This window comes from Punctularia strigosozonata (assembly GCF_000264995.1).
Source record: "Punctularia strigosozonata HHB-11173 SS5 unplaced genomic scaffold PUNSTscaffold_11, whole genome shotgun sequence".
Taxonomy (NCBI): domain Eukaryota; kingdom Fungi; phylum Basidiomycota; class Agaricomycetes; order Corticiales; family Punctulariaceae; genus Punctularia; species Punctularia strigosozonata.
The window spans coordinates 108,528-123,261 of NW_006767443.1; the positions used below are offsets into that span (position 1 = coordinate 108,528).

Here is a 14,734-nt window from a genome sequence, read left to right on the forward strand (position 1 = left end):
TGAGGTAGGGTACTCGAGCGGCGAAACCACCGGTGCTGAAGTGTGGGTGGATGAGGTTGGAGAGGAGATGGATGGTGATGTTGGCGGTGTCGGTTTGCGCTCTGGTACTGATGCTGGCGCTGGCACTGGCGTGGATGCAGGTTCGCTAAGAGTGGGTGCTGGTGCGGGTGCCAATGGAGTTGGAGGTGAGGGAACTGGGGGAGGCGTGGGGTCTCTGGCGGGTATCGAGGGTATCGCGACAGGTTCAGCAGCAGTAGCCGGTTCTGGCTCCGGCTCGAGGGCCAGCGGAGGCGACGGTTCGCTGGTGCTCTCCCTGAACCCCGCAGACTTGAGCGGCGGGTCGGGCTCGTCGTCCTGGAGGGCGGCTACATCAAGCGGCTCGCTGCTGACCGGCGTCGTCAACGCCGCTTCTTGCGTTGGCGTCGTGCTCCGCTCCCCGAACACGTCGTGCGAGGCAGCATATGCGTGCTCTGCCGGCTGCTGCGTCCAGCCAGATGTCCACGGATCGGGCGAGTTCGAGCGCTTGGCGAACGGGTCGTCGAACGGGTTCTCCTCGAGAATGCGCTTCGAGCCCGAGAGCAAGTCGTCGAATCCGTCCATGGCGTGTTATTCCAGCGAATAACGCGGCGGGTGCGTATGGCGAGCGCGGTCCCGGTACGAGCGGAGTAGGGAGGGGTGGGATTCGGACTCCGCCTTGTGGCCGTCCCATTGCGTCTGCCGTGAAGTGATCTCGACCCGCGCCACGCCCAGCAGGCCTCAGACTCGTGTACCCCGCACTGCACCCAACCCAATATCTTCCAACGTCCGCAACAGCCGCCATTGCATCTTCACCACCAACACCCACACCATCCGACACCGCACACCAGATAATGACGATGGAGACCGACCCCTCCGGCTCAGGTGGCTGGCGATTCGCCCAGTGCTTCGGCGACAAAGGCGAAGTGGAGGATATCACCGAAGGCGAGTCTTCCCCGATCTATGTCTATTGGAGACGTGCTGCGCGTTGCGAGGAGGAGGCCGGCCGCTGCGCGAGATAAGGGATCGGGCGTTCTGACGCGCTGCACGCTACAGCCGACATCATCTCCACCGTCGAGTTCGACTCCACAGGCAACTATCTCGCGACGGGCGACAAAGGTGGCCGAGTCGTCCTCTTCGAGCGGAACGAAGCCGTGCGTGCATAACATTTTCTTACATACATACGCATCCCTCGCCTCCGTTATCCATCCACTACGCGCGTCTTGCCTTGTTCAGCCACCCCGATCACGGATGCTGATATGCGCTGCGTCATATGCTTGTCGCTCTATTCAGAAGAAGGGCTGCGAATACAAATTCTACACCGAGTTCCAATCGCACGAACCCGAGTTCGACTATCTCAAGTCGCTCGAGATCGAGGAGAAGATCAACAAGATCAAGTGGTGCAAGCGCCAGAACGCTGCGCACTTTCTGCTCTCCACCAACGGTCCATAAGCGCCCGTCTTCTTTCCCCTTCCTTTCACTGATGCCTTTCTTGTCTGCTTCTGTGCATCCTCGCAACACAGACAAAACTATCAAACTATGGAAGGTGTTCGAAAAGCAGCTCCGTGTCGTCTCCGAGTCGAACCTCGCCGAGGGCCAGCGCAGCTTACCGGCACCGACCGTGCGCCAGAACCTGCGTCTTCCCAAGATGCACCTCCAGGATAACATCATCGCCGCCGTCCCGCGGAAGGTCTACTCGAACGCGCACGCGTACCACATACACTCCATCTCCGTCAACTCGGATCAGGAAACGTACATCTCCGCCGACGATTTGCGGATCAACCTCTGGAACCTGAATATCAGCGATCAGAGCTTCAGTGAGCATTGCGTGCAGGCCAGGAACATTCAGAATGGCTTTTGATGACCGGCGGCAGACATTGTGGACATCAAACCGGTGAACATGGAGGAGCTCACGGAGGTCATCACCTCGGCCGAGTTCCACCCCCAACAATGCAACATCTTCATGTACTCGTCATCCAAATCCAACATCAAGCTTGCCGATATGCGCGATTCGGCCCTCTGCGATCGGCACGCTAAATGTCAGTCGTGTCCCTCGCTCTTCGTCTAGCTTGGTCTCACTCGTGCTTCTTGTCCTGTCGTGAAGCCTTCGAGGAAGAGGAAGACCCCACCAACCGCTCCTTCTTCTCGGAGATTATCTCCTCCATCTCGGACGTCAAGTTCTCCCACGACGGCCGTTACATCCTCTCCCGCGACTACCTCTCCCTCAAGATCTGGGACGTTAACATGGACAGCCGGCCCGTCAAGACCATCCCGATTCACGACCACCTCCGCGGCAAGCTCTGCGACCTGTATGAGAACGATTGCATCTTCGACAAGTTTGAGTGCGTCTGGGGCGGCGACGACAAGTGCGTACATTGCTGCGAGCCTTCTTCAAGGATCGTCGACGCTTACTACCCATCTCGATCGATGTAGACATGTCCTCACGGGCTCGTACCACAACTACTTCCGCATATACGACACGGACACCCTCTCGGACGTCGTCTTGCAGGCCGACAAGTCGGCCTTCAAGGCGAAGAAGATCGGTGGCCCGCTCGGCGCGAACAAGCCCGGGCAGAAGAACGGTCGTCCGCTGCGTGAGGCGATGATGAGCGACACGCTCGACTTCAATAAGAAGATCCTGCATGCGAGCTGGCACCCCAGGGAGAACACGATCGCGGTACGTCTCCGAGCATGTGTGATGGGTCAAGATACAACAGCTGACGGGATGTCACAGATTGCGGCAACGAATAACTTATTCCTGTACAGCGCCGCGTAATGGTAGATGATTTGCCCAGATGCCCCGCGCGCTCTGCGCTGTTACACCGTTCGTCTCCGGCAGGCGACACGAATCTTCAGCCCAATGGCAGGATGGATAATCGGACCACAGCACCCAACAGCACCCATTTCGCCCCTACTCCCCCCAATCCAAGCACCCTCGTCGCCACCGTACACTTCTCCTTTAGTTCCCCCCCCCTCCCCCCAATTCCTTCACGTCCCATTCCCGCATATCCTACCACTCCCCCTTCTCCATCACTCGCCCACTCTTGCTTTCTACCTTGTCTTTCTCCTCCCGTCGTCCTGCGGTCGACTTGCATCGGACTCCGCGCGTCAGTCAGTCAATCAGTCAGTCAGTAGAGAACAGAAACTGTAGTGCTAAAGAGGGCATCGTCTCGTGGCATCAAGAAGTAATGAAATGAAGAGATCTGTACCATACCCATCCTCATCACCGTCGTGGGATGTCTGTAAGCGGGCAAGTCCAGAGATGAAACCAGGATAAAGATAGCATATGTATATGACCCATTACTGATGTTAGAATACATGAAAGCCGTAGAGCATATGGTGCGCGGAACGTGTCTAAGGTCGTGGAGATCATCATCGCAAGACGCCTATCTGCCGCAACACCTCGCACGCCGCAATCGGCTCGCGCTCTATTGCGCGCACCTTCTCCCAGTCGGTGCCGATGCCCATGAACCCTATCTCCTGATCTTTCCGCCGCTGCTTCTTCTGCGTCTCGCGCTGGCATTCGGCGTACAGGTTCTGTTTGTACGCCTGCTCGACGACGCCCTCGAACTTGCGGATCGCCGGGCCGCCTCCTTTTCGCGTCTCCTGCGCCTCCGTGGTGAGCCGCGCAAACTCGGCGCCGATGTGCGGGTGCGCGCGGAACTCGGCGCCGTTGACGTGGTATTGCACGCCGAGGCCGGACGTCTCGCGCGTGGTGTCGAAGTGGGCGTCGGGCCGGAAGGAGAAGTCGGGGTCCGGGACGGGGGTGGGCGAGAGGAGAGAGGGGAGCGCGTTGAGGAGGGAGAAGGCGAAGAGGACGAGGAGCGGGAGGAGCTGCAGCCAGGCGGAGGACGAGCCCGCGTTGGCGCCCGCTTGTGCGCGGGGAGCGGCGCCGCCCATGCGGGTCGTGCGGAAACCCCCGGGTCCGAACGTTGCGGTGAAGACTGGAGCAAGGAAGAGAGAGGCGAATGAGTTCTGTAGCAACGAAATGAACGGTGGGTGTTAGCGTACCTGGCCCACCACCGCCAAAGGGCCCGCCCATGCCGCCGCCGCCGCCGAAAAACATGTTGAACAGGTCTTCCGGGCTAAGCTCTTCGCCAAATGGACTGCCCTGGAACGAGGTAGTCGCGAACCCAGACGGACTGCCGCGACCAGACGACGACATGCCGCCGAAGCGCGATTCCGGGTCGGAGCCGTGCCGATCGTACGCAGCACGTTTTTGCGGGTCTGAGAGCACTTGGAACGCCTTGGACACCACTTGATGAAAGCGTCGGTAAGCAAAATCCGCAAACGTGGTAAAAACCGATCGTAGCGTACTTTTAAACGCTTCGTCTGCGCCAGGCGCGCCGTTCTTGTCCGGGTGTAATTGAAGCGCAAGCTTCACAAGCATGAGATGCGGGCGCGAGTCTATTGGGATAGTAATCAGCTCACCTTCCGGTATGCCTTCTTCACGTCGTTCTCCTCGCAGTCGCGCTTGAGAGACAGGATCTCGTAGTACTCCGTCACCTTGCACGCGCGCACGCGCTTGACCACTGCCATGTGCTCCGTCGTGTACTCCCTCGCCTTCGGTTTCTCGGCGCTGCTGCCACTCGCATAGCCGTTCGCCTGAGCGTTCGAGTCTGTGTGTCGGTGTTTCATGCCGGAGCCTGATGGGTGCGTTTCCGCAGATGAAGTGGAAGCGCTTGGGCCACCGTTTGAGGATGCTTGCGATGCTTCAGATTCGATGACTTGCAGTAGCTTATTGGCTTCCGGTGTCGAGTACAAGCTCTGGTGCGGAGATTAAGATACAGAGGATGTCGTGTTCGAAGGCGCACTTACGATAGACTTCTGAGCGAATTTGCGTGCTGAGGGGTAGTTGCCGGCATCGCGGTGCTTCTGCGCGATAGCCAGGCATCGCAAGGCCTCATCGCGGTTGCTCTCCATCGGGCGCGTCCCTAAGCAGTAAGATGGAGTAACCAAGAACTCGAGAGACCAGTCTCTAACAAGGCAAGTGGCTGAGATATGTCGGCGGGGACGAGACCAGGGTATACGTGCGCTGTGACGGAGCGGGAAGAGCCTTTCCACGTGGCTCACACGTCCACCGTGCCATCTGTGGGATGTTGCAATTCAACAACCTCAAAACATTGCTTTGGTTCGTATTCACGAGCGCCCTTGCATGACTTCTGTGATTTACTGTTGTCGATGTGTAAGGACAACTGCTGAGAACAGCAAGGAGCGCATAATTGTGCTATCGAACATGTATTCTCGAATTCCCACGATCATTCAAGGCACTCGCTCGCTTACTAATCCCCTTCCTACCAGCGCCTACTTGCGTTAGCGTGAGTGCCTTCGCCGCCAACTCCTCCTCCCCATGGCCCTCGGTCAATACCACCCCTACAGCCAGCGGAACATCGCCAACGGGCTTGGATATGACTCGCCAGCGCAAACGCACTTTCAAACCTCGGCGACCGGCCAACAGACGCCCTTGCCGACTCCCGGGTTGCAATACCTCAACACCCCGGCAATGTCGAGCACCGTGGGTAGCGCCGCAAGCAACACCCTCATTGGCACGCCGAGCATTGTAGGCTACGATCAGCTCAAGCATCAGCCGGGACAGGGCGAGAACGCGGTCATATTCCAGCTGGTCATCGACCTGATGGATCCGAGTACGCGCGAAACGGCCCTGCTCGAGCTCAGCAAGAAGAGAGAACAATATGACGAGCTCGCTCTTGTGCTCTGGCACTCATTTGGTACGCACCTTATTGGCGAATCAGAGTCGAGCATGAGATCATGGGTGTTTTCTGTCATGCAGGGGTTATGCCCGCTCTCCTCTCTGAAATCATCTCTGTGTATCCGCTCCTCTCCCCGCCGAATCTTACGGCTCACGTCTCAAACCGCGTTTGCAATGCTTTGGCTCTTCTCCAATGTGTCGCATCCCACTCTGAGACCAGACAACTCTTCCTCAACGGTGAGCAGCTTCCGTTCACTGGACCGGATTGGCCAATACTGATCTCGGCAATCTGATGCACGATCTAGCCCACATACCTCTCTTCCTCTACCCGTTCCTGAACACCACATCCAAGACCCGCCCGTTTGAGTACCTCCGCCTCACATCGCTCGGTGTCATTGGCGCCCTCGTGAAACAGAACGACAACAGCACCGTCATCCACTTCCTGCTCTCCACGGAGATCATTCCGCTCTGCCTCCGTATCATGGAGACAGGATCCGAGCTGAGTAAAACCGTGGCGATCTTCATCGTGCAAAAGTGCGTCGAAGGCTTCCAACGTTGCTGTACGATATGACTTCCTTACCGATATCCGCCTCAGGATTCTCCTAGACGAAACGGGTTTGACGTACATCTGCCACACCTACGAGCGTTTTTACGCCGTAGGTACCGTGCTGTCCAACATGGTCTCCCAACTCGTCGATACGCAGGCCGTCCGCCTCCTCAAGCACGTCGTCCGCTGTTACCTGCGCCTCAGCGACAACCTCAGGGCCCGCGAAGCTCTGCGCGCTTGCCTTCCAGAGCCCTTGCGCGACAATACGTTTGCCGCCCTGCTGAAGGTACGTCACTCTGTTGGGTAACCAAGATCACCGTAGCTGAACCAGTGTACAGGGCGACATGGTCACAAAACGCTGTCTCACCACGCTTCTGAGCAACCTCAACGAGATGCCAATGTAAAACTAACACGTCCATCACCTCCGTCAAAACAAGGACCAAAAATCACGGACTCTCCTTCGGGGCAAGACCTACATAATAATTCGACTTCATACCCTGTATCCATACATATACTACCCTCATCTCTTTCTTTTGGCTGCCAGGAAGATGCTATTCTTGCCAATGGATGTACACTCAGCGTTGTTTTAACTATGAACTAATTCTATCGATAACACGATTACGACGGATTGGCATAATACACAGTAGCGCGGTATCTAAGTTAGTTGCAGCGTCCCAGGTTGTTGTCGTGATCAGGTCGTCGCACCGCGACAGCGGTCTTAAGAACTTCGGTTGCGAGCTCGAAGGAGGGTGCTCAGAGGTCAATCGCGTCGAAATCGGTCGCCTGCGACTCTTGCCGCAGCTGCGAACGTGGCCCGGCGGCGCCGGACATGTCCTCATCTTCCGACACTTCCACCTCCGCCTCTGCTTCATCCTCGGGCACTGATCGCGCATCAAGCTCATCGTCTCCCGTGCTCGAGCTCGGGCTCCCTCGCGTGCTCCACGGTTCCGGGAAGTCGAAGCTGTCACCGCCGACACCGAGTGGTTGGAGTGGCAAGCGGTCCAATTCCGGCGACGTGGACGACGAGCCGCTTCGTGAGCGGATGTCGCCGAGCAAGCTGCCCATCGCGTCCGGACGACTATAGGTCGGTGATGCGGGCGGCGACGCTTCCTCAGGGGGCGTTGGTAACTGCGCCGCGGGCGCGACGGGGCTAGCCATCTTCGCCGCCGATTGCAGTTGACGCTGGCGTTCGCGGGCTTCTTGGATTTTGAGGTACGTTTTGCCGCCGAGGGGGCGGGACGTGCGCCGCTTGTAGAAAAGAAGATAGGCGTTGGCGTTCTGTGGATGCACGTCAGTTGAACGTGGTCTGATGAACTAGGAAACGGGGGGATTGGTGCTTACTACGGACTCGTGAGCCTTTGCAGGCGACACGAACGAATCATCAAAGTGGTACCATTCGTTGTTCTCGTGGTTGAGCGCGTAGGCACGGTAATGTCCGCCGCCCAAGCCTCCAATGTGCTCGTCCACGGCATAAAGGTCGTAGAGGAGAGGCTCGTCAAGCTCGGCCAGGCCTACCGACGCGACGTCTACACCTTGCGCCTGCAGATGTTTCGCGACTTCCCGTTCCTGCACCATGCCCTCCAGAGAGAGTCCGTTCACGGGGAAATCGACGAACGCGTCGATCTTGTCGCGGAGCATTCTTGAGTTGCTGAATCGCTTCAGGTGCACGACGAGAATGTCGGGCGCGTTCCAAAGGTCGAACTTCTTTGTCGCCTGCTGATGCTTCTTGCACTGCGGGCAGTACCAGAGGTCGTCCTCCCCGAGCTGCTCCTCCTTCGTGAACTCGTTGAGGCAATCATATATGCTGATGTCCTTCTTCTTCCCGGAGTCGTCGGACGCGTCCTGCAGCTCAGGGTGAACGAAATGCCCCCATTGGTTCCAAGTGCTCTGGTCCCATTTGCTCAACTCGTCGCCGAAGAAGTAAGAACGCATGTTCTCGTCGAAGTCGAGGTAGAAAGCGTCGTCTGGACGTAGTAGCACAGGGTCTTCGCCGTCCAGAGCTTCCTGTTGCGCCTCCTCGATGCGCTCGTCCCAGTCCTGGTATCCGCGACTGCGGTAGGTCGTTCCGGAGGCAAGGTTCGCCTGGTCGGGAGACAATAGAAGCTCGAAGACTCCTTGTTTCGGACCGAGTCTCCTCGGAGTGTCATCTTCCCTGGCGGCTGCCCCGTGAGAGTCGTCATTGGTATCTTCTATGATCTGGCTTTTCTGGTCAACGATGTCGCCTTCCTCAGGGACATCGTCCAACATGATAACCTCCCCGTTCTCCTTGATTTCCGTCACAGCCACGGAGTCGACGGAAGGAAGTCCAGTGATAGGAATCGCGACTTCCTCCATGGCGTCCGTTGACCCTCCTACCCATTGGTAGAGGTCTCTCGCGTTCATCGTCCACCGCTGTAGGTGGTCCACGACGGCTTCTTCAATCTTCTCCTTACTGGTTGCCGTGGTTTTATCGATGACGACGATGGTAGGCATACCGAAAAGCTCCTGAGCATGGGAGCCATACCTCGTCGGCGGTTTGGCGGCCTTGAAGTGAACGGGGATGATAAACGGGCCGTCTTCGGGACGCTTGGACGACGGACGGTTGTAGTACGACACGCAAGGCAGTTCGAAGCACCAGATGTTGTCATTCTGAGCCATCTCGCCGCAAATCACGTTGTCGTCTAACACGCGATACCAGCGGTGACTGAATTCCTCCAAGGTCAGAAGCTGTGATGATAATCAGACCATGGAGACAGCTGCGCAGGGAACGGAAAACCTTATTGGGGTCAGCCTCCATCCATCGACCCAGCAGTGCACGTAGCTCCTTGAAAGACGCATCGGCCCCTATTTCCACAGGTACCTGAACGATGCTGAGATGCAACATCACCAAAAGACTCAGCGTTACTCACCCTCACATGACGCTTCGATAGATCCGCTGGAACGTAGAAAATGGTGTGCTTCCACTTCTTTTTGATCGGCAGGGGCAGTGTAAGGTACATGAAGGGGTCGAACGTTATGGATACCTAAAACCTTGATTAGATAGAAGTAAATGGGCTATTGACGCAGACGGCGCACCTTCTGGCACTCAGGACAGACGAGAGTACTCCGATACTGGCCCTGGAAAAGGTCAACGATGACGCTATCGTTCCGCTGCAAGTACCCGTCCCAACTCTTCTTCGCCAGTTGTACGAGTTCCAACTCTCCTCCCCCTTCCCAGTCGGGCTTCTCCACGTACGGCTTCTTCAAGATTCGGTTGAGGTCTTCGTGAAGCCCATCAAGGAGAAATGCGACCAGTTCCTGACTATCGTGCTGTTGGTAGCCAGAGAACTGGGGCGCGAACCGTTGTAACGCTTGCTTGAACTCTCGAGGCGAAATCGAGGTACTTGAGAATGAAGAAGACGAAGAAGCACTGGGAGAACCCCACATCCGTTCCAGCAGCGCACCAAACGCTTGCGCGATAGCACCTCCCATTCCAAGTGGGTTATCGGGATTAAGCTCCTCCTCATACACGCCATCTGAATACAGCGCGGACGGAAATGTCAGTGAACGAAAAATCTCAGATGCAACATCAGGACACCCACTCAGGAAATATTCCACGAGTTCGCGCGTATGAGCCAAACACTGCAAGGCAGAGTTCATGAAGCAAGTGTTGCCCCTATAGTAGCCTGAATTATGCTGAAAGCAAGCGAGGGGGTATTGAAGCCTTACAAGTTCCCTAGTCCTATTGTGCCCGGTGGTTTCAACTTGGTAGCGCGAGTTGACGTATTGGTCGCTACAACTGCTTTTGATGGGACGTTTTCAGCAGCCGACGAGTTGGTCCTTTGCGTCACATCACCGAGGATTTTGTTCACGGCTTGCTTCGCGACTCGGGTAAAGAAATCTTCTTCGGGTTTGAAGAGCGGGGCAGGTTGTTCCAGTGCCACAGTCTCGGTCTCAGCCGTTCCGGGTTCAATGGTGGGCACCAGCGCCTCGTCAACCAGCCATCGACCGTTTTCCTGCAGTTCCAGAATGAACAGATCGTCCGACTGCACCAAAGCTTCGTCCAGGGATTTGCGACTTGGTTGAATCTGGAGGCCGCCGACTTGAAGCAATCGAGACGCAGAGTAACCACCCTCTACTGGATCTGTGCGGGGCGCCGGGACAGACCAGAGGCGGCTGGCAGGGGGAGAGGATGAAGGAGGGGGGGAGAATGCGTGAATCGCGGCATTCAGCAGGTCTTCCAGGGTATCAGTCGAAGAGAGCGTGATGTAGCGCAATGGGGTATCAGCGAGGTCTTGAGTGGCTGCATCGTCAGCCGCGACCAGCCTCATGGCTCTGATTCGAGGAGGGTGTAGTTCAAGTGAAGGTTCCTGAGCGATGCCTCGAGCTATAACTTTACGGGGCAAGGGATGGGTTGCTTCTCCGTACCTGCGATCTGTGAGTAGGCGTGAATTACGAACTGATGTGCCTCACCATCGGACAAGTTGTGCCCACGAGTCGGATGGGACATAGGTGACATCCACGCCCTCTACAGTAGAGCTGATGAGCTCTCCCGCTTGATTGACGAGATGGGAGTTATCCACCGGTCCTATGTCGCTTTCAGCCACAGGACCGTCCTTGTCGACCTCCCCGGTGCACGCCTTCATCCATCGGCGGTACCACGGCCAGGAGACAATGTACCAGGTCGATCCAACTTCCATGGGACTCTTCCTAGCCTGTTCGACGATGCTGAACTTCTCAGAAGCGGCTAGGTGCGGTTCAGTGGCGGGTTGCGTGGGGTCTGGCGGACCGCCTGATCGGCTTCCGTCGAGCATCGCGACATCCTGAGGATCCGACTGAACTGCGCGGGAGGGTCCGTCGTTGGAAGGTGTCTCTGACACAGCGCGTTTGGGGGAGTACGAACTGTCGTTGGAATGCATGGAGGCCGATCTCTGGCGTTTGCGAACCCCCAGATTATTGTTCTGAAGCTCAGCTTGCGGTGCTGGCGAGCTCGCTGGGCTGATCGGCGTCTGCATAATCTCAGGTGTCGCGCGGAGGTGTGTTGAAGGAGAGGAAATCGTGGCTGAGGCGGATCGAAAAGCGTAGAAAAGGGTGCACGCGTCCAGGCCACACGATGAAAGACAATCGCGTCTCTGACTTCGAAACCGATGGCCATCCAAAGTGAATGGGATCCACACTGCCCTCTATTACCTAACTCAACACAATACATGCAGGCAAACACTTCGTGAACGATACGACTTCTATTGTCCTTGACGCCCTGGAAGGATGCTGCCTCCTGAACCCGGATCTGACGCTGGATCGCAGCAATAAGGGTAACCCCTATTGGCATATCGTCTTCATCTCAGGCTGAAACTGCGGTAGTTCTTCACCTTATGAACCCGAACCCTAACAAAGTTGCCCTGATCTGCGGAGGAGGCAGTGGCCATGAACCCGCACACGCAGGTTTCGTAGGCAAGCTGCAGATCATTATCAATGGCTTCTCGGCGTCTCATCGGCGTTCGCAGGGAATGGCATGCTGACGGGTAATGTCAACTCCTGCATGCAATTCCAGCGGTTCGCCTGATCCTTTATATCACAGCCGCCGTATGCGGAAACATATTTGCGTCTCCGAATGCGAGCCAAGTGCGTCGGGCGCTTGATATCGTCGACAACAAGAAAGGAACCGTGGTGATAGTGAAGTTGGTTTCAGTCCGATTCCGTCGACCACGGCCAATGGCTCACTGTATCGCAGGAACTACACAGGAGACGTCCTCAACTTCGGTTTGGCCAAAGAACTCGCCGCAGTTGACCGGGCGGACCGAGTTCGCTTTATCGCTGTTGAAGACGACGTCGCCGTTGGTAGGGAGCAAGGGAAGATAGTTGGCCGCAGGTACGCGCATCCACGATCTGTTCGAGGAAGGCAATCTCTCAATTCCATATGAAATCTCAGAGGTCTTGCAGGGACTGTTCTCGTCTACAAGATCGCCGGGGCGCTTGCGCACGGAGGTGCCTCTTTGGACGAAGTGAGCTCCACCGCCCATTATGTCGCTTCGCGACTGGTTACGATTGGAGTCGGCTTGGAACATACACACGTGCGCAGGTGTCGCACTGACAGGTCGATCGACACTCCATGCTTAAATACAGATTCCTGGCACCGCAGTCGCGACATCTCATCTGCAGGCGAATGAGATTGAGATAGGTCAGTGCTCACGAGATTAACTGTCATGCAATGTGCTAACTTCGTACAGGGATGGGCATTCATAACGAAACTGGAGCGAAGAGGCTTTCCCCCGCCCCTCCCCTGAACGAACTCATAGTTCAGCTACTGGACATGTTGGTCGGCGCGGACCCCGATCGTGCTTTTGTCAAGTTCAAATCAGCGATTGGCCCTGTCTCCGGTGACGACGCCGACGAGGTCGTGCTCTTGCTGAATAACCTTGGCGGTCTCAGCGAACTCGAGCTGGGCGTTATCCTTGCCGAAACTCGCAAGGCCATCGACCATCGGGGAATCAAGATCAAGCGGGTTCTCTCAGGCACCTTCATGGTATGTTATACCACAACACGACATGACCACGTCTGATCATGAATCCTAGACAAGCCTGAACATGCCCGGATTCTCTATCACGCTTCTTCTGCTCCCATCGTCTGCGCATGCGGAGAAGGATACACCGTCCCAGGATCTGATCCTCTCACTTCTGGACCAGACACCGGAAGTGCCTGGATGGAAATGGTCGTCCGGTCGGGTTCCGGACCTTGCAAAGTCCTCACAGCTCTCCACAGAACAGAGCGAAGTATCCCCCAGAAAGACCCATGTTGCTCGTCCCGCCCCTGATCCAAGGGGTTTCGTCACCACGCTGGAGAAAATTTGCCATGCCCTCATAGCAGCCGAGCCCGAGATCACTCGTATGGACACCATTGCGGGCGACGGGGACTGTGGAACCACACTCAAAACAGGCGCTAGCGGTACGTACCATTCACTTCCCTCGATCTTTCGACGGATGAACCATCGACGACATCAGCTGTGCTCGACGCTATCCGACGAGGCGTGATTACAGGAGAGGATGTCGTGGGCAGCGCTGTTGCTTTGGCTCAAGTAGCTGATGAACACATGGGCGGTACAAGCGGCGCCCTTTACTCGTGAGGATTGTCTGATTTATCACATACCAGACGCTTAAACTCTCTGCGCAGTATTTTCTTCTCCGGAGTCGCGCAAGGTCTTCAAGCTGCCACTGACGTTTCTCCTGTGACTCCTTCAGGATGGGCTCAAGCCCTCTCTACAGCGCTCGACAAGCTATATACCTACACGCGTGCGCGCCGTCCGTCTCGCACGCTTGTCGATCCGTTGTCCGCTTTCGTTGAGACCTTCGCGGAATCTCAAGGCGCGGATTTGGGCAGCGCTGTTGCTTCTGCAGGCAAAGCCGCTCAGGAAACAGCAAACCTGTCCGCGAAAGCCGGACGAAGCGCGTATGTGGAAGGGGATAGGCTCAAGGAGGAGAAGATACCGGATCCTGGTGCATGGGGCGTGAAGGTGATCCTGGAGGCGTTGATTTGACGCTCCCAACATTGTATAATAAGCATCAAGTCTACGGAGGTGGGCCAACAAACAAGCAGCTTGTGGTATCTGCATTTGGGTCACTGCACTCCAGGCATCTTTTTTAAAAAGGCTGCGTTTCGTTACACTTGACTGCAAGAATCAGATGATTTGACCGAGTCAACCTATGTACCACACTGGGCAAGACCGTGAGAGATCTAATGAACATATCAAGATAGGGGCTTGACTTTTTGGTGCAACAAAAGTCAGATCAGGTCAAGAATTAGGCAGAATCAGGTGGCAGCCTAAGTATGCTTTTCGCCGGTGTTTATTGGACCTCCCTGCTCTGAAACCAGCCGCGTATGATAGCACACTTCTCGTAGGTTGTGCCATAATACTGGCTATCTATTGTACGACTAGCACTTGAAACTTTAGACAGTCAACAATATGCAGTCTCACTGTGTTCTAAGTTACTGTAGCATGCCAGGGACAATGATACGTTTTCTCACGTGTCTTCGCATCCTTCTTTCGGCCATAATAGAGCCGTTTGGCAAACGATAAATATCGAAATCCTTGAAACTTTCCCAGCCCCACCTCGATAATTATCCGAAACTTTCTTCCACGAGTTTCGAAACTTCTGTCCAGCGCAACAACCGTTTTTGGGTCAGGTAGCACTGCCACAATTCTGCCATCCATGTTGTACATCGGGTCGCACGTCGTACAACGCGGCGCCAGACCCGTGCGATAGCCTTCATGACTAGCTGTATCATAGACTCTGAGTTAGGGTTGGCAATTGATGAGTGAAGGTGAGGTCGAAGCTGCAAAGGCGAATGCGCAAGCTCGATGACGGTGACATAAGCGCTGCGCTCGCGTGGCAGGTTTCGATACAATCCCAAAACGTTTCGGGAAAGTTCCGAAACCAAAGTTCCGATATTTATCGTTTGCCAAACGGCTCTAATAAGCTAAAAATCAGCTTCGTCTCACAATGGACAGG

General features: G+C 56.0%; 5 protein-coding genes across 5 annotated transcripts; 3 read left to right on the forward strand and 2 right to left on the reverse strand.

Moving 5' to 3' along the window:
- The first annotated feature begins 757 nt into the window (after nt 1-757).
- On the forward strand, nt 758-3,020 carry PUNSTDRAFT_54292 (protein phosphatase 2A regulatory subunit PR55). Its single transcript, XM_007386388.1, has 8 exons — nt 758-960; nt 1,072-1,169; nt 1,309-1,459; nt 1,539-1,832; nt 1,890-2,054; nt 2,120-2,381; nt 2,449-2,692; nt 2,750-3,020. Exons 1-8 carry the CDS (start codon nt 876-878, stop codon nt 2,789-2,791), a joined length of 1,341 nt encoding a protein of 446 aa, XP_007386450.1. The 5' UTR covers nt 758-875; the 3' UTR covers nt 2,792-3,020.
- Nucleotides 3,021-3,293: 273 nt separating this feature from the next.
- On the reverse strand, nt 3,294-5,021 carry PUNSTDRAFT_54294 (DnaJ-domain-containing protein). Its single transcript, XM_007386389.1, has 5 exons — nt 4,834-5,021; nt 4,447-4,782; nt 4,333-4,393; nt 4,027-4,272; nt 3,294-3,959 (listed from the first exon to the last, which is right to left on the reverse strand). The coding sequence occupies exons 1-5, from the start codon at nt 4,936-4,938 to the stop codon at nt 3,388-3,390; spliced, it is 1,320 nt and encodes a 439-aa protein (XP_007386451.1). The 5' UTR covers nt 4,939-5,021; the 3' UTR covers nt 3,294-3,387.
- A 497-nt stretch (nt 5,022-5,518) lies between these two features.
- Nucleotides 5,519-6,676, forward strand: PUNSTDRAFT_73131 (cell differentiation proteins Rcd1-like protein; the record flags this gene model as incomplete). The annotated part of the gene is made up of 5 exons (XM_007386390.1): nt 5,519-5,744; nt 5,807-5,962; nt 6,031-6,259; nt 6,321-6,558; nt 6,611-6,676. 5 exons carry the CDS (start codon nt 5,519-5,521, stop codon nt 6,674-6,676), a joined length of 915 nt encoding a protein of 304 aa, XP_007386452.1.
- Nucleotides 6,677-7,025: 349 nt separating this feature from the next.
- PUNSTDRAFT_115378 (cysteine proteinase) lies at nt 7,026-11,245 on the reverse strand (the record flags this gene model as incomplete). Its single annotated transcript, XM_007386391.1, has 8 exons — nt 7,026-7,550; nt 7,614-8,978; nt 9,028-9,111; nt 9,161-9,274; nt 9,327-9,766; nt 9,833-9,906; nt 9,960-10,658; nt 10,704-11,245. The coding sequence occupies 8 exons, from the start codon at nt 11,243-11,245 to the stop codon at nt 7,026-7,028; spliced, it is 3,843 nt and encodes a 1,280-aa protein (XP_007386453.1).
- Nucleotides 11,246-11,377: 132 nt separating this feature from the next.
- Nucleotides 11,378-13,839, forward strand: PUNSTDRAFT_145379 (dihydroxyacetone kinase; the record flags this gene model as incomplete). Its single annotated transcript, XM_007386392.1, has 12 exons — nt 11,378-11,390; nt 11,444-11,542; nt 11,592-11,681; nt 11,735-11,752; nt 11,809-11,908; nt 11,962-12,099; nt 12,160-12,301; nt 12,354-12,408; nt 12,458-12,753; nt 12,803-13,172; nt 13,229-13,346; nt 13,398-13,839. 12 exons carry the CDS (start codon nt 11,378-11,380, stop codon nt 13,759-13,761), a joined length of 1,803 nt encoding a protein of 600 aa, XP_007386454.1. The 3' UTR covers nt 13,762-13,839.
- Between the last annotated feature and the right edge of the window lie 895 nt (nt 13,840-14,734).